This window comes from Eublepharis macularius, chromosome 3, assembly GCF_028583425.1.
Source record: "Eublepharis macularius isolate TG4126 chromosome 3, MPM_Emac_v1.0, whole genome shotgun sequence".
Taxonomy (NCBI): domain Eukaryota; kingdom Metazoa; phylum Chordata; class Lepidosauria; order Squamata; family Eublepharidae; genus Eublepharis; species Eublepharis macularius.
In genome coordinates, this window is record NC_072792.1 from 48,082,465 (window position 1) to 48,100,941 (window position 18,477).

General features: G+C 43.4%; 1 protein-coding gene across 1 annotated transcript in view; it reads right to left on the bottom strand.

The window, feature by feature from the left end:
* SH3RF3 (SH3 domain containing ring finger 3) overlaps nt 1-18,198 on the bottom strand; it is a 268,399-nt gene extending 250,201 nt beyond the window's left edge. The window contains exons 1-2 of the mRNA XM_054974032.1: nt 17,754-18,198; nt 17,554-17,684 (exon numbers count right to left, since the gene is read on the bottom strand). Coding sequence (XP_054830007.1) covers nt 17,554-17,684; nt 17,754-18,198 — 576 coding nt within the window. The remainder of the gene's footprint in view (nt 1-17,553; nt 17,685-17,753) is intronic.
* Nucleotides 18,199-18,477: the final 279 nt, after the last annotated feature.

Here is an 18,477-nt window from a genome sequence, read left to right on the forward strand (position 1 = left end):
AGCCTGCCCTTGGTTAGACAGTAGACTCCTGTATATTTAAGATTATCAGGAGGACCAGTAAAGGGTGAGCAGGATGCACTTCACATTGGCCATCGTCACACAGGCTTTTATTTAGCGCTAAAATGGCGCTATTTCCCGGCAAGCACCCACCTTATTCCAACACTAGCGATTTTCTCTCTTCTGCTTTGTGCTTGATAGTCGCGCTATTTTGTGCCACAGTGTGAATGCCTCACATCGATGTATTTCACCTCGCAACGTCCTATGCCCTCCCTTCAATCCCAGAATCCATTTCTTCCTGCGACTCCTCTTTTTAAAATTTTATTATGTCCTTATAACGCCATAACGACATAACACAATGCAAACTTTCTGCTGAAGTAAAAATGACTCAATCGCCATGGCAGAGTCTTCAGCGATGGGGATCACGTCAAACAGGGAGTTTTCTGCGGGCAAAGGGCTATTTATATAATTTCAAAGTTGGAAAAACAAAAGGGTCGTAATGTTTTGCTCTAACGGAATGTTTATATGCTGTTATTCCGTTATAGCGGAATTAAACGCCAGGAGCTGCTTCTGCGCAGTTAGAGAGAACAGAACAGAGTGCTTCGGTGTGGACAGCTGGTGGTGCGAAGAGCCGTTAGGTGACCCAAAGAAACATTACTGTGCCGATAACAGGTAGGACGCTATATGCTGTAAATTTAACAGAAGAGATGCCCGTGTGACGACGGCCATTGTTAAATCTTTGCTAATAAGTGTAGGAGCTGACTTCATGTTTGTCAATAGAAACAGAAAAGACAGCAGTCATGGCCATCTGGGAATGGCAATTTGTCCCCATATAGGATGAACTGTTAAAAGATAGTTTGCTACACAATGAATGCATGGATCTGAGGCAGCCAAAAACGATGTCTGCAAACAAGAAAAAGAAGAAAACTGTAGAAAACACAGAAAGATGGAAATTAAGATTTTCTTAGCTACAGCACTTCAATGGAGGAGAACATTCCCAAGGCTGTGACAGATAAAAGAGAACTGGACAGGAAGGTGCAAGGCCACACCACATCCTAGATACTAAAATGTCATCTCAGGGAAGAGAGGCGGATCACTGCCTAATATCTTAGCCTAGAAGGTGTTCAGCACCTTAGCTCTGGAAGGTGTTTAGCATAGGTGCCCACTGCTATACTGCTTAGAGACCATGAAGAAGTAGGTGTAGACAGAATCAGAAAAAAAACTAAGAACAAAAAGGCAAGGAATAGGCAAACAGATAGGCAAGATTCAGGGAAAGCAGACATTTCAAGAGGATCAAGTATAGAAAGGCAAAGGAAAGAGAGGAAGGAAGAGGCAAATTAGAATACAGGCTTATCCAAAGACCTCAAAGAATGAATATCCTCTTTATGATTCTGTTACTGGGGTTAATGTGAGGCTGATGCCAAAGAGATCAGTGAAGCTCAAGAGATCTTGGGTGAGTTTGCATTCCAAGATTGGTATGGGTGGGCTGAGAAGCAATTCCAAACTGAGTTTTTCTGGGTTACTGAATGAACATTTGAGAAGAAAATAGAAAATAGTGTAAATCCTTAGTTATGTTCAAACATATGGTGAGACGGAATGCATTTTAAAGAAGGTTTCCTAAGTGCAGCAATCAGAGAGCTGGAAGAGAAAGAGTCAGGACCAGCCTTCAGGATGACAGTTGGTTGCTGTTGGGATTTTGTTTTCAGAGAGAGTGTGTATGAGTCTGAGAGGGAGGGTCAGACAGGTTCCCCTCTGGATTGAGGAGAAAGGAATCTTTTGCCCTAACTGTAACATCATTGTCTTGAAGAAGAATTCTAGTTATTCTAGAATACTGTCAGCATAAGCTGGAGCCTGCTTGACACAGACACCATAGAGCTGGGGAAGAAGAGGGTGTTTTTGGCAAGAGTGATTGGGTCGTAACGGGAGACTTCCTTTCAAGCTAAGTGAAGAAGCGTTATATCTTTTTAGGATCATATCTTCTTAGTCTCCTCCACTTGAAGCCAGCTGGGTGACCTTGGGCTAGTTACAGTTCTCTGGAGCTCTCTCAGCCCCACCCACCTCACAGGGTGTTTTGTTGTGGGGATAACAATGACATACTTTGTAAACCGCTCTGAGTGGGCATTAAGTTGTCCTGAAGGGTGGTATATAAATCGAATGTTATTATTATTATTTGGTTTCTTAAGGGGGCCTGGTTCTGAAGAGGACCCCGGGGCGAGTTGTGAAGGGAAAACAGTTTTAAACTAACTTCAGGAAACTTGACTTGTCAAAGAGAACTCTGTGAAGAAACGTTATTGCTGTAACTAAATAATTATGTAAAACACCTCTCACTGTTAAGAATTACGAACATAAGAAACTAAGCTTCAAGGAAAATATTTTGTCTATTATTCATAGTGTAGTTTGTACTATAAAACAAATTTTAACTCAGTACTTTTATTCCCTTGACTACTTATTCCATCCCTGCCTGTTTAATAAAGTTGTTGTTTCTTTTTTAAATTATAAAGTCTCCAGTGCCATTTCCAACACAAAGGAAAAGAGCTCCTGCTTTTACCCCATCAAGTTTCTGGGTTAGGCTAAAAAGCCAAAATTATAAGTGCTTACAAGGGTGGGTCAAACAGACGTTCAGACCATAAATAAAATAAATAAAAACATTTTACTTGGGGCTGCTCAGCCAAAGCTGGCAAACTTGAATTTTGGTGGGAAAATCTGCCTCATAGTGGGGGGAGTGAAGGGGATAGGGTCCATCTTAAATGGTATAATATTTTGCATGAAAAGAAGTTTGAATATTTTATTTCTGCTGGTTAATGTGAGGGTTTTCACTATAGGTTACTGTGGGTTTAAACGCAGCCCTCTGCGGAAAGAAAGAGGGGGACAGGATGGGTGAAGTGTCTGCTCTGATTGGATGGTAGCTGTACCTGGGGTAGGGGGGCAAAGAGAACAGCAGTTTTTAGATAGAGTGCTGACAGAAAAGTGTTATTTCTGACCAAATCGGGCAAACTTTGGAGAGCCAGTTTGGTGTAGTGGTTAAAAGCAGGACTCCAATCCGGAGAACTGGGTTTGATTCCCCACTCCTCTGCTTGAAGCCAGCTGGGTGGGTGACCTTGGATCAGTTACAGCTCTCCAGAGTGCTCTCAGCCCCACCAACCTCAAAGGATGATTGTTGTTGTGGGGACAATAATAATATACTTTGTAAACCACTCTGAGTGGATGTTAAATTGTCCTGAAGGGCAGTATATTGTTGTTGTTGTTGTTATTATTATTATTATAGCAGCCTGAGAGAGTCTGTGTTTCTGAGTTAAGCAGCCAGGAGATTCTGGCTAAATCTGTGTGGAGTCTGAACTAGGTCTAGGTCAGGCGAGCTGTGTGGAAAAGCCTTAGTAAATCTATGTCTGTGTGGATGAGAGGAGTGTTTGTTCTGTTAGTGAAGACCTGCGTGGAAAATAAGTCTTGTGACAGGGTCTGTGGATATATAACTCTTTTTGAAACCACCAAGCTTAAAAACTATTCCAAACCCAATCCACTTATAAATACTTGGAGCCTTCATGCTTATGTTCTTATAAATAAGTTCTGTTTAAGCAAAAAAAAAAGGATCTCTTTTTTACCTCACAGCCATTCCCCCCACACACTAACAGTTATGTCATACTACAATTTATAACAAAGCTTTCCTATAATATTAGTTAAACAGAGGGTCTGCCTTTAACGGCAGCAAAACCATTTTGAGGGAATCAGGGAGGAAGCAATATATGTCACCCACAAAAAAATGGGAAAGATGTTCTCCATATTAAGGCCTGGGCAAAGTACAGACCACCTAAAGCTCTGTTTATGTGGGGAGAAAAAAAGGACTGTTGGTTGTGACCAGGGCCCGCCTGAGATAAAAGTTTACAGTAATGTAAGGAGAAGCTGAGTTAAAGGTCCCAAAGCAAAGATTTTAAAAAAGAAAACTTTCATTACAAATGGCAATAAATTAGATTAAATACCTGGGAGGATGAGAAGTAGGAAGAACATAATATTAATATCTCTTATGATTTTTAAAAGTTTTATTTTCCTTCTTAAATAAGATATTTTGCAACTCCTCAGTATAATGCCTATAGACTAAAAAACCACTGCTGTAGGAAAATCATTGCAATGATAAGAGTGTTCAGTGCCTGTGAGGTAGGTAGGGCTGAGAGAGCTCCAAAAGCTGTAACTATCCCAAGATCACCCAGCTGCCTTCAAGAGGAGGAACTTGGCTCCAAGATGAATTTAAATAGCTCCTCAAAGTCCCTGCAAATCCTCCCCTTCCTCTGGCTCGCTGGGAACCAGCAAATCCTGGATGTTACTTCTTATCCTTGGAAAAGGCTTGGGAACAGTCTGCACCCCCTTGTGACCAACTAAGCTCTGGCCTCCCCCCCCCCCCAATTAGGTTGCAACTGGGCCACAGTGGCATGGCTATAGTTTCTGTCCTGCCAGGGCTTGAAGTCATGGCGTTGCCAGCATGCAGCCTGCTGTTGCTTCCCTGAGGAGTCCCCCAGACCCATCTTTCTGGCCTTGCCCCATCTAACTCCAATGCCTGACATAAAGACCAAGTAAACTTGGGGGTGAGAAATGCAATTCTTCTACTCAACCTCAAATTTCTGTTAATGTCAAGCTAGAGAAAATGGGTACTATGCAGCCAAAATTAAACACTTTTATACTCCACTGATTTCAGCAGCAGAAAATTAATTGCCCCATTAAAATTAACACAACTTAAATGTGCTTGATTTTGACTATCTTGTGCCTTATGTGTCTTTCTATCACTATATGTCAGAGTGGTTCAGAAAACAGCCTAAAGGTACTAAGTAGAACAGTCAGTGTAAACTTCCTGGATGGGTGCTAATCTGAGAATCACTTTGACTAGCATGGAAGATGTGGGACAGACATGATGAGGAGCTCTGTTTTCCAAACATTCACTGACATGGAACGTAGCGACATCATACTTATGACACCATAAAAGCAAACATCTTCATCAATAATGATTCGAAGAGACTGTCTCTTACCCATATCTAACAAGCAATGCTTATGCTATCATTTTTCTGAGTTTATTTTTGCAAAGCAATTAAGCAGTAGCATTGACACAAGAATTCAAGTTTGCACAGCATGATCTTTTTTCCACCCAAAGTACTAGCTGCAACAGTTAAACAAGCTAAGCCCAAAGCCATTGGTGCAGCATTTTCCTGGCAGAAATGTCTTGAAAATATTTTGAGCCTGAGCATTCATAACTGAGCATTTTGACCACACACACACAAAATATGAGTAGCCAATGCTTTAAAGAACATTGTCTTAATTACATGAACCAGAGCCCCAAGGCTCATATTACAAGATGAACACATCACATGTAGGCTAATTCTAAAGCAGACAATGTCAGTGACAAATCTTTACAATCTGATAGTAATTGGTGATTAACATTAAATAAGATTGCAATGAAGATAAAGGAGAGTTAAGAAAAAATGGTAAAAGCACTTATACCACATTTTCATCTAAAAGGAGTCTGCATTTCCTAATGGCTAAGGAACAGAATCTGGCCACAACATAAGTCACTGAGCTCTGAGTGTCTTCTAAAGGGATGCTGTGCAGGATTTCTGGTCTAAAGTCGAGATAGGACTGCAAGGGGTTAAATTTAGACAAGAGAGGCAGTATAAGACAAGCCCTTTCCTCTTGATACAGTTTGCAGAAATAAGAGAACATGAGCGACCAATTCCACCATGTTGGTCATGCATGGGCATAGGCGTTCATGCATTGGCACACGAGCAAATTTACTCTGCAATACAGCAGAAGGAAGTGCCTCAAATCAGGCTCTGGAGAATGCCATCTGTAAGGCTCATGAGTGATATTGGAAAGGTAAGGAGCAGCAGTAAAATTGGGGCTGGGTTTTTCTTGGGCAGCAGAACTTCTTCATTTTGTAATTCAATATCAAGAAGTCTCTGTGTGATGGAAGTTCTTGCCATTTGTAGGCTTCCATGGAAGAGATCTTCTGGGACTATACCAATCTGTTTAATCTTATTAAGAATTTGTGTAGACCAAATGGGATAGAGGTCCGAGGCCAGAAGGAAGGGTATTAGGCCCTTTGGCTTGCAGTGAATTTTTAGCTAGAGTGATATGGCTTGTTCCCAAACTTTTGTTTCTACTCTCAGTAGACCGGCCTCTTGCCTGAGTATTACATTGGAAATGCATTTAGGTACCCCAAATAGGGATCTAAGAAATTTGGATTCGACAATTTCAAGGGACTTTAGATTGACAAAGGGACCAATCTGACAGCCATATAGAAGTTGGGCCAATGGTTTTGCTTGATAGATTTTTAAGGCCATAGGGAGAAAGCCAGCACCCTTCCTTCTAAACAGTCTAAGGATAGCATTTGCACTTCTCTCTGCCAAAATAGCTGATGAAGACAAATGTGTTGAAAATTTGGAGTTATAAGAAAAGGTGATACCTAAATATTGAAAGTTCTTGACTTGTTCTATGGCATTTCCTTTAATATTCCAGTTATACTTCCTAAATGAATTACTGAAACGAATAATTTTAGTTTTAGCGATATTGAAAGTTCTTGACTTGTTCTATGGCATTTCCTTTAATATTCCAGTTATACTTCCTAAATGAATTACTGAAACGAATAATTTTAGTTTTAGCGAAATTGATAGTTAGTAGTTCGGTGTCACTTGCTCGCTTAAGACCAACCCTTGTTTGAGATAAAAGTACCGCATCATCAGCATACGTTAAGATTGCGACCTTTCTACTGCTTGAAAGTGTTGGAGCATGAGTATCAGTTGTATGAAGACATGTAATTATGTGGTTGACATAGATGTTAAATAGAAAAGGAGCCAAGAGGCAACCTTGCCTGACTCCCTTTTGAACCAGAATTCTTTTTGATAAGTTGCCTTCTTGTGTAAATCTTATCTGAAGGCTGTTATTTTTATGTAAATTAATTAACAGAAGTAACAGCCTTCTATCAATGCACATGTCAACCAATTTGGCCCAAAGCCTCCCCCTAGACACTGAATCAAAGGCTGCCTTGAGGTCCACAAAGGTCGCATACAATGGATTCTTCCGATGTTTCACATATTTGAAAATATGTTGCCAGGTAGGCGGTGGCCTCAGGTGCGGGGTGCCGGAGGGAGCGCCGGAGGAGGCACAGGGGGCGGGAGCACGTGCCACAAAGCAGCAGCCTCCTATCCCTCCTGCCCTGCACCACTGCCACCAGCACAAGCCCCCGGAGTAGAGCGACCAGGTATGAAGCCAGCCTGTTCAATTTCAAGTAGGTTATTTTGGTCTAGCCAAGCCCACAATTTTTGACATAGATGTTTGGTGTATAATTTACAGATCATGTTCAGCATACTAATAGGCCTGTAGTTTGACGGATCCAGGGGACTACCCTTTTTGAATAGGGAAATGATTATGGCCAGGCCCCAATCTTTGGGGATCTGAGTTGAGGAATCTATACAGGAGAACAAATTTGCTAGAATTGGGGACCGCCAATTTATGTGCGATTTCAACAGCTCAGCAACTATGAAGTCACCACCAGGAGCTTTTCCGGATTTCAGCTGCGAAATTAACAAAGTAATTTCAGATTCAGATACTGGGGGCCATTGTGTTGTGTTATCTAGAAGAATGACAGGAGGTGCAACATAGTGTTGTTCCCTAAATAGCGTACTGTAAACCTCTGCAGAAATGGGGTTAGAGACATTAGAGTTCTTGGTTTGCAGATTGGAGGTAATCTTCCAGAAGCTAACATTATCTTTTTCTCTAGTAGCCTTAAGAAGGGATTGACATAAAAGGGAGTCAGCAGCTCTTTTTTTGGCTTTTAACAGCTCCTTATATTTCTTCTTATTAGACTGTAGATCAAGTTTAGTAGTTAAATTTGGGTTTTGTTGAAATGTCCTGAAACATTCTCTAAGCATCGGTTTCGCTTGGGTCAAACCATTTTTTATTGCCACGAGTCCTGTCATATTTAGGGCCTCCAAGTCTCAATAGCAAAGGCTTAAGTTTGGTAGTTAATAGATGGTAATAGTCAGTTGGAGAGATCTCCCCACCAGTATTAGCTGTTAAGGCATGCGAGAGGAACTGACCATCAGCTGATTGAGTCCAAAGAGAGAAATTCTCTTTAATATGAGCAGACCATTTAAGTTTGGTCCTCCCAGTATGTATAGGGGGTTCAGGCTTAAGTACTTTGGGGGAGGGATGGTCCCTGGAGGGACCCAATGGGCCAAGATTTTTAAGGACTAAGGGTAAATGGTCACTTTCTATTCTTGCATCGATCAAGAAATCGATATAATCATCATAGAGATCTTTGGAAATATGTATGTAATCAATAGTTGAGTGTTTTAGGCCTGACCAAAAAGTAAATTGGCCAGGGTAATCACCTGGTAGTAGACCATTTAGAATAACAAGATTTAGCCTAAAAGCCATTTGAAAGAGGCATGCACCAGCAAAACTGACAGTTGGATCTAAAGAGAGATGCCTGAAGAGTGGCCAGAGTTCAACATCAAAATTAAGGCCACCTATATTGCACTCACCAATCAGCTGTTCATCAGAGAGTCCTAACCTTGCGTTAAAGTCGCTGCCAATAATTATGGGGGCCAAAGGGAAAATAAGAATCTAGCTATTTCTTTTATACAGAATGGCTGTTTTCACACACCCAAAGCCTCTGGAAGATTGTGCGAAACTCATGCCACGAAGCAACTTCCTAGCGCGATTTCCCAGCACAATCCTGTTTAATGGCATGATTTCTGACATCATCGCGCCATTAAAGGGGATCGTGCCAGGAAATCGCACTAGGAAGACCCTTCGTGCCGCGAGTTTCACACAATCTTCCGGAGGCTTACGGGTGCATGTGAAAACAGCTAATGTTTATCCTTATTTGGGTATTTCTGAAACTTGGCCAAGAAAGGCTCAATCTTTAACTGATCCAACCAATCCTACCTTTTCTTGGTTACTGAAATTCTTTATCTTGTACCCACTGTTACCAGAACTGCTCTTTATTATAATGGGGAATTAGCTATAGCAGTCTGTAACTTAATATTAAGCGCGGATCATAACCTATGTATACGGAGGTCCCGATCCCAGACACTCTAGTGAAAAAGAGGCAGACAATGAATAAGTTCCAAACACGTGTATTTAGTGTGGCGTAAGCCTAACTTGCACAATCATACAAGGAACACACAAGATCTAGGAAATATAGAGTAGGAAATACAGAGACGTTCGCATTAGCTGGTTCCCAACGATGATAGGGGGGAATACTCACAATCCTGGAGCGAAGCAGAGACACAGCAGCGAGGGTGGCCCAATGCCAGCACTGGGACCACAGACGGACAGCAAGGAGGTCTGGATAGGGAATGGCCTGAGCACCGAGTGGTCTGGGAGACCAGCTTAAATACCCCAAAACGTACCCTGGGGCTGGTGCTGTACTTGGTGGTGCTCACAGATTAAAACAAAGGTTCTAATGGGCTACTGAATGGCTTGGATGGGCCACTTTGGTAATCAGATTGTGATAAGTGACACCTCAGGAAGAGGGGACAAAAGAGGGAGGGGGAAATCCAAGTGGGCTGAAAGGATGTTCCAGCGGACAGGGCTTGTCCTGATGTCATCAGCTCTGGAATGCGGAGGTTTCTTTGAGATGCATTCTCTAAGTGCTTGGGATGGTCGGCACTTAGTTCTTCTCCGGGGCGGCTCCTAAGACATGCAGAGCGGGGCGAGGGGCTCTCGCTGCGGACGTGGTGTGCCCGCCTCGCCGAAATGGCTTCTCAAAGCAGTCTTCTTCCCAGGGTCTTCTGGCTGTCTGAGAACATGGATGCCGGCTGGGCATGGCTGGGGCTGGGTAGCAGGCTGCCCGGTAGCGAGGGCAAGCTCGGCGACCGGCCCGCGGGAGGCTCCAGACGGGAACTGACCAGGGAGTGCCTAGCCAGGCTCGCTGGAGGTTTCCCCGGCAGGCGCCCGGCTGCTAGCAGCGGCTTGGGCCCATATGAGGCAGGCTTCCATGGAGGCAGGGGGAACAACACTTTAAAACACAGTCCAAGGCAAAAAAACACACTGCTATAGGCCTATGTGGGGTCACAGCTCCACAATTCCCTTCAGTTAAATGTATAGGAATAATGCTAAAATAAATATTTTCTACAATAAAGGACACAGAAGCCTTCCATTCTAACTTCTGCTGATAACCTTGATTGATTCAGTACATGGATGTGTGAGGTAAACCCCACAGGATTTACCTATAAACTTCACCTAACTTGCAGGCTTGAGGAACTCTTGCATTACAAGTCAAAACATCTGTCTAGTGCTACAAGCTGGGCAGCCAGCCAATAACCACAGCACCTCAAGGAATTAACTGGTAAGTCCAGGTAAGTGGGAAAACAAAAAGGTTGTCCTATAAGATTGCATGTTAGTATGCAATGAATGCTGTCTCCAATATACCCCACAAGCACAGAGACACCACCAGTCTGAGGAGAACAATTTATCATGTATTACAACATATTGCTAAATATCAGCGTTCGCAAAATAGTAAAATGCCATGACCACATCTTCTGAACACATTCATCAGGCAAACATACTGTTCTCCAGAAAAAAGGGTCTTCCTGAATGGTAATTGCTACAATAAATACAAAACACTATATACCAAAATAAATTGTCTTTCATTCAATGAAAAGTGCAGCATGCAAATGTTAATATAACCATCAATATCATTAATGACAATATTAACAATACTCAAATTTCATATTTACAGCACACTCTAATTATAATAATGTTTCTGTATCAATACAATTTCATATCATCCAAGTCACTCCAAAGTACTGTCCATCAATAACACACAGTTTGGTTTCTATTTCAACACAATATAGAATATCTTAACATGGGAGGTGTTCCTTCCCTGACATGCAGTAAGCAAGATAGCCAAGATGTAGAATTTTCTTCCGCTCCAAGCAGGGAAGCTGCCCCTCCTACTAAGCCCGACAAAACGCTAGCCGATTTTGTTTTGCAGACCTTGCTTACTCAGGGGCTGTATCACTATTTCCACTTCAAAACTTATTCATCAGATGCACCTGGAAAGGACGCAACGGAGACAATGCCCTCAACAGTTGGGGGCACATATCAGATCTTGTCATCTCTGTGCCCTCTGAATCAAGCAGCATGCTGAAAAGCTTTTTGCCTGCACAGCCTGGATGCTAACTTTGGCTTTTGTTACTGGTTTAAAGCCTTCTTTGGTGCCTGTTTAATTGGGGAAATCAATTTCCTCCAGGGTCACTATTGAGTCATGTTTTTAAACTGCATAGATGACGCTCAATTTGAAAGGTGGGACTAGAAACAACATAAAATAAGTAAATAAATAATTGTGCAAAATGCTGCCAATCCAAACAGATCAGCAGCCATTAACTTTGATAGAACAGACTGACTTGACACCAAATGGTAGGACTTTAAAAAAAAACAGTTTATGTATAAATCACTGCCTGATTGGTTGGTTTGTGCACTCTTTACTTAAACCAACAATCGTTGCATGGCATGCAATGACGACAATGTCTGTACCTAGGAAACTATAAATCCCACCGGGCCATGACAGAACATGCATGATTGAAATGCTGCCACCTGTATTGTACTGTTTGAAATACATGAAAAGGAACCTGCTGAACTGCCTGACAAAATATCTGCTCCCAATAAATGAGTAGAATAAGAGTCAAACTTCACCTACAATATACACACACACACAAAGCTATAGGGCTGTAATTGGTCTAGAAGGTTACATACAATCAGGGCTTTTTTTGAGGTGGAATGCCCTGGAATGGCATTCTGGCAGCTCTGGAATCTGCCCACGTGATTCCTTCCTCCTTCGGCCCCGTGGGCTCTGCAGAGGAGGCGAAGCTGCTTTGAGTTCATTCTGCTTTCTTTTCATTCCTCTTTCTCTCCCTGTGTGTGTGTGTGTGAGAGAGAGAGAGAGAGAGAGAGAGGGAGGGAGGGAGGGAGGGAGAAAGAGAGGGAGCGCAAGCAGAGCTGCTGGGGCCGGCTCTCTAGAGAAGGCTAAGCTGCTTTGAGTTCATTCTGCTTTCATTTCAGGGTGGGTGGGTGGGTGGCAGCTGTGTATGTGTGTGTAGTGCTTTGAGTTCATTCTGCTTTCTTTTCATTTCTCTTTGAGCGAGCAAGCGAGAGAGAGAGGGAGGGAGGGAGAAAGAGAGGGAGCGCAAGCAGAGCTGCTGGGGCCGGCTCTCTAGAGAAGGCTAAGCTGCTTTGAGTTCATTCTGCTTTCATTTCAGGGTGGGTGGGTGGGTGGCAGCTGTGTATGTGTGTGTAGTGCTTTGAGTACATTCTGCTTTCTTTTCATGGGGGTGTGGGAGCTCTGTGTGTGTGCTGCTTTGAGTTCATTCTGCTTTCTTTTCATGGGGTGGGTGAGGCTGTGCATGTGTGTGTGTGTGTGTGTGTTTCATTCTTTTGTTGCCTGAAGTGGACATGGTTATGGTTCCCACAGCTTTTGAACGCAGATTGGTTCTGTGTTAGTTAAATATATCAGTTATGGTTATTTGCATTAGTTAAAATATCAGTTATGGTTATTCCAGTTTTATGCTAGGAATGGATAGCTGTGACCAAGTCACAGAAGGCTTTCATCAATATATTCATCAGTATATAGGCGTCCTTATGTCTTAATAGCTGTAACTCAAATGGTTCTCTCCACCCTCAGCTGATTAACATAACTGAAATTGCAGTGGGCATATGGGTGTTAAAGAAGTTTTTATGAATATTGTTTGTCTGGGACATTGGAATATTTATGAGCATTTCACAATGTCACAACAGCTTACCCATTGGTAAGGTAGAGTTGGGAGGCAACAAAAAAAGCCATTTTAAACTAAGTATAACTCTAATGCAGCTAAAGCTGAGTATCTTCTTTTGAATTGCTCCAGTAAAGCAAAACCCTCCCTGAAAATTTGAAAATTCAATATTTATTAGATTAGGAATTTCAGACTCTGGAATTTAGAGAAAGAATTTTGGATTTTTTTCTTCTATGCTGGCAGTGGGAATCTGTCAGAATTTAGATTTGTGAGGTGGGTTTTGGATTTTTACAGGCCCCCTCCTTCTTGCATATTTTAAAATATGATTCCAAAGAAATGAAATGTTTGGGAAAGGGAATGGAAGATTTCACTTTTTGTAGAGGATACAGAAAGGGAAAAAAAAACCCTTTCTCATAATAGAGTAATTTGCCAAGCTTACTAACATCGTAATGTATGATCATAACTCATCGTAATGCATTGTGCTGGGTTCCGGGAACCGGTGTCGCTTCCGGGAGTGGCATCACTTCCTGGAGTGACATCACTTCCAGAAGTGACATCATCATGCATTTCCGGGAGCACGCGTGCACTTCGTGCATGCACATGTGGTAATAGAGAGTTCCACCACCTCTTTTCCCAGAAAAAAGCCCTGCATTAAGAAGCAGCAATTGCAGATTAGATAGCATAGAAAACTACAATCCACTTGTTTTATTCAAAAACGTAGTAATATTTTCATTTAAGAGAGTTCAGAGACTCGATACACAAATGATCAGCAATCGTCACAAGCATCTTGTACAATAAACCCATACCATTAGCCCCATAGAGCCTCAATGCTTAAGCAAGTAAGCTTATTGCTGAGGTGAACATAGGAATATACAATAAGGTATACAGTACTGCTAAATCAACAAGCAGCACCCCTACAAAACACTGTCCATATGCAGTCAAGTAATATTTTCATCGCATAGAAAAAAATAGTATCTTAATTTCCTGTAAAGTACAGCAAATTGGTTGATTATACAAGGTACAATGAGCAGAAAGTATCAATTAAAAACCACATTCTGCACTGTTTAATACAGCAAGGGTAGACAACCTTTTTGGCCAAAGTCCCAGAAAAAAAATGCAGCATGTACCCTTGAAGATGGTGTGCCAGCAAACAAAAGGGAGGGGGAGGGAAGTGAGGGTTGCACTTGGTTAGACATGCTTGAAATAAGCCAAGAGCCAGCAGAACTGCCAGTATCTCAGGAATTCGTCTTGGATTCAGATGGTGCCTGGGCAGGTCTGAGAGGTGATGATAGACATAAGTCATGCCTGTTATTCTCCCCCACTGCTGGTCTAAGCCGTGCTGACTGTGCCTTGGTTACTTGGGCAAAGCTTTGGCGCTTGGGAACCAAGCAAAATGGTCTAGGGTATCACTGGTGGCTCCTGAGCCAGCAAAAATGCAAACAAATAATCAATTATTATTGTTGGTCCTTTAAATGTGTTTTAGCAGATGAATGCTGAATATGCTCATCAAACATTTCAAAGCACTTTAAAAATATTGAAACTAAAACATACAAGTTAACAAGGAGGATTTATTTAAAAAAGAGAGCAAGAGATATATCAAAAAGTATCATATATACAAAGCTCTGAAACTGATAAAAGAAAAAAAATGAATGTGAATACTTGAATTTTTTTTTTTAAAGAGAAGTACATTGTTGCATTTTAAACTTGCACACCTGGGAATAGGGATTTTCTTAACTACCTTAAAGACAAAAAAAGTGCTCTTGATCACTGCATGCTGAAATGTACATACATAGAGTGACAGAAACAAATGTCCCCCTCCCACATGCACAAAGCACAATGTGAAACATACTATTCCTGTATCTTTGCTTGTACCTTTCATCAGTCCTACAGACAGCTGGTAGATCTTCTCTATGCTTTGTGCTAGTTTAGGAAGTTTGTTCTTGGGCTGAAAAGGTATTCCTTTATTTTTCATAGATACATGAGATTCATCATGAGGATCATCTAATATAACCTGCTACCCTAACAGAGGAAAACTCAAAGTATCCAAAAATAGTTTGAGGACCCGATATAAAAATCCTCCCAAGACTGACCTCCCAGGGTCACTTGTACTTCCTGAAGATAGCTGAGATTGCTAAGAAGTCAAAAATATAGCAAACAAAAACAGTGAAGTCAACAATTCTAACGCGACTCTACAGGTTAATTTTTTATAAGTGCAAAAGGATTGCTAAAACAGTAAAAAAAAATCACAATCATTCTGAAAAGTGTGACAAAACCGTAAGTATCATAGTGGCACAATTACAGATCATAATCTCTTCTAACAAAAAATTCCTATTAATGCGTAATGGGGTTTTTCAATTTTGCCTCTAAACAAGATAATTAAAAGGCTAAGCAACAACTGCTGCCCAAGACAGACAAAGGCTGCACTTCGGTACACAGCTCTTCACAGCGACCATGTTCATATCTCATACTGTGCAATACAGACAGAGCTGCTCCATCCGTTTTCAGGAAAGCTTGACAATCAGCTGTATAAGCAGCTATGAGAAGAGTTACTCTCTCCTGATTTTTTTAAAAAAGATTAGTTCAGATTTCTTTCACTGTAATGAACCTTGTAGGAATCAGTAACACTGCATTGATTGCAAAGATAAAGCTGTGAGGTCATTCAAAAGGCTAAACAAACAGTTTCATGGAACCATTTGTGCTCATTCACTTATTAGCCCAAGCAAGGGAGGGAAAATGCAGCCATCAATCATGACAGCAAAGAAGTGGTTTTAATAGTCAGGGAAAGAGGTTCTATCAGCTAATGCATTTCAATGCAATAATAAAAGAATATTGGACAAGCTCTACGCAGCTTTTTCTAATCTTAATTTTTTTAAAAAAATAGTTCACAGTATTATGATGCCATTGAGGAATAATAAAAAATGTAATTTACATATTTATTATAGAATTAGTTTCTGCAAATTATTTACACCATTAGCCAATAAAGTGAAATATTATTACAGCAAAAATTCACATCACTCCCCCTCATCCCTCTGTCACACTTTATTTTCTGCTATACTCTCTTGCAATTCTTAGTGACCATATCCATTGTCACACAACTATGAAGCCCCACTCAATGAGAGACATGGCATCAGTTCATACAACCCAACTGGCACGTGAAGAGACCCAGGTTGGTGTCGTGGTTAAGAGCGCAGGACTGTAATCTGGAGAACCGAGTTTAATTCTCCACTCCTCCACTGGAAGCCAGCTGGGTGATCTTGGGTCAGTCACAGCTCTCTCAGAGCACTCTCAGCCCCACCCACTTCACAGGGTGATTGTTATGGGGATAATAATAACATAGTTTGTAAACCGCTCTGAGTGGGCATTAAGTTGTCCTGAAGGGTGGTATATACATCGAATGTTGTTGTTGTTAATAATAATAATAAGAGATTGGGCTGAGTAGATCTGAGCAGAGATTAGCAAGCAGTGTAGCAGTTGGCATTCCTGTTTCACCATGTGCCTATCTAGCAGTTACACACAATGCCGTCATTCAACAGTTCTAGCACCCAAGTTTTATCAGGGGGAGCCAAAGAGTGACATGAAGCTACCATCAGCCACCATCACTTCTAAAAGGCCAGTTTTGTACGTAATAAACTTGCATTCTTGTCTCCCTCTGAAATTTTCACACTGGAAACAGAGTCCTGTCTTCAAATGCTATACACTTTAAATATATATAAAAATGACTTCAGAATCTTGACCACCTATCATTACTAAAATGAAGGGAATTGGTTGGAGTTAGTTAAATGTGACAACAAAAACACCTCAGATCTCCTACACAGAACTGCATACTCACTAGAACAAAGAGCAAATAGACTGCAACCGAACTACGACTGTGATGCAAACCCTGACTGTAATATCTTTTGCCATACCTCTGGCAGAAGCAGCCAGTGCTAGAATCAAAATGCATAACATACGGTATCTGAAGAAGAGGTAGCTTTTACACTCTATGAACAAAATATTTGTAGTCTGGTAGAATGCATGTTGATACGGTGATTTGTAGGGCACACTGCAACAATACAGGCTTACATACAACTTAATAACTGTGTAGAAGGGACATTGGCAGGTCTTGGCAGTGCAGTACTGTGTCACCATAAGCTTATTTTAAAAAAAATGAAGATAAGCTCCGTAAGTTGCTAAAAGTCCCACTCCTATCCAAAGGTCTAATCAACATTCACAAAGAAGTATGCAAACTTTCAAGTTACACAGAACGCTTCCTCTTCTATAAGCAATTACAAGATTAGAAGTAAGTCTGCATGTGATTTTTTTCGGTTTTCCAATGGTTCTTCTAATGTCTAGTAATATAACCCAAAAAGGATTGGTGGAGAGGGTTGACAATTCCATTTCCTTAGGATTCAAAAATACCTCTTCATCACCCCAAAGCTGTAACTGTATCATACACCTGCCATTTGGGCCAGAATTTCAAACTGCAATATCGAAGTTGTCAATTAACCAAAGCGGAATGGTACTGTTCCAGTCAACACCTAGTAGCACTGCATGCCTCGGTAGGTAGGTAGGTAGAAAGATCAGGACACACGCCTGCATCCCATATACAATGGGAGAAAACAGTAAGCTCTACCTATGAAAGAGGCGCAGCCGAAGGGGGTGTTGTCTGGCCGGTCCAGGTGGGTGGGGTGTGCGCAGGCAGCCCGCCGGCTGGGGCGGAGCGCTGGGCGTTTGCGGCGCAGGGGCAGAAGAAAGGCGGGAAGGGGGAAACGCGGACGCGGCCCTCGCCACTTACCTTAAGCAGGGCGCAGCGGCTGGCAGCGGCGAGTTCCCTCAGGCTGGCGGCAGCCGAGGCGGCGGCAGCGGCGGCGGCCGTGCTAGGGGAGGCGGAGGAGGCAGCCGCAGCCGCCCCAGGGTGAGAGCCCGAGGGAGCAGCGGTGACGGAAGCGCTTCCTGCTCCTGCTGCAGGGGAGCCGGCGCTGTGGCTGCCCGTGGTGGCCCCGTTCCCCTGGGCCGTGGGGCTGCCCGGGGCGCCGCCGCCGCCGCCTCCGGCCCCTCCGGCGCGGGGTCTCTGCCTGATCCCGTCCAGCAGGCGGACGAGCAAGATGTTGGCGGGCAGCTCGTCCACGCCGCAGCCCACCAAGATGCGGCACTCGGGGCAGCGCAGCTCGTGGCGGGAGCTGACGATGCTCTCCAGGCAGCGGCGGCAGAAGGTGTGCTGGCAGGGGAGCACCTTGGCCGTCGTGTCCAGGCGCTCCAAGCAGACGGAGCACTCCAGCAGGTCCAGCAGCGAAGACTCGTCCATGGCTCCTCCGGCGGCGGCGGCTGCTGCGGGGGGTCCCTCGCCGTTGCCGCCGCCGCCGCCTCCTCCCGCAGCTGCCCGCCGCCGCCGCCTCTCCTCAGCTGCCCGCTTCTCTGCGGCGGCGGCTGCCTTGGAGGAGCACAGCCACGACGCCCCTAGCAGCATGGAGCCCAGCGACGGAGGCCGCGGCAGAGGCGGCCGCACATGGCAGCTGAAGCCAGCCCTGTCAGCAAGAGCCGCCGACCGGAGGGCGGGGACTGGGAGGCCTGGCGCGGGTCCCCCCTCCCCACCCGTCAGCCCCGGCCCGCCTTCGCCCCGCCGCGGAGGGCCAAATCACTCCTGGGGGCGCGGAAGGGAGAATAACAGCAACGCGCCGGGGTCCTTCCGTGGTGCCCCGGGGCACGGGCGCCAAGTCGGATCAGGAGGGGCGGGAGGCCGGCCGGC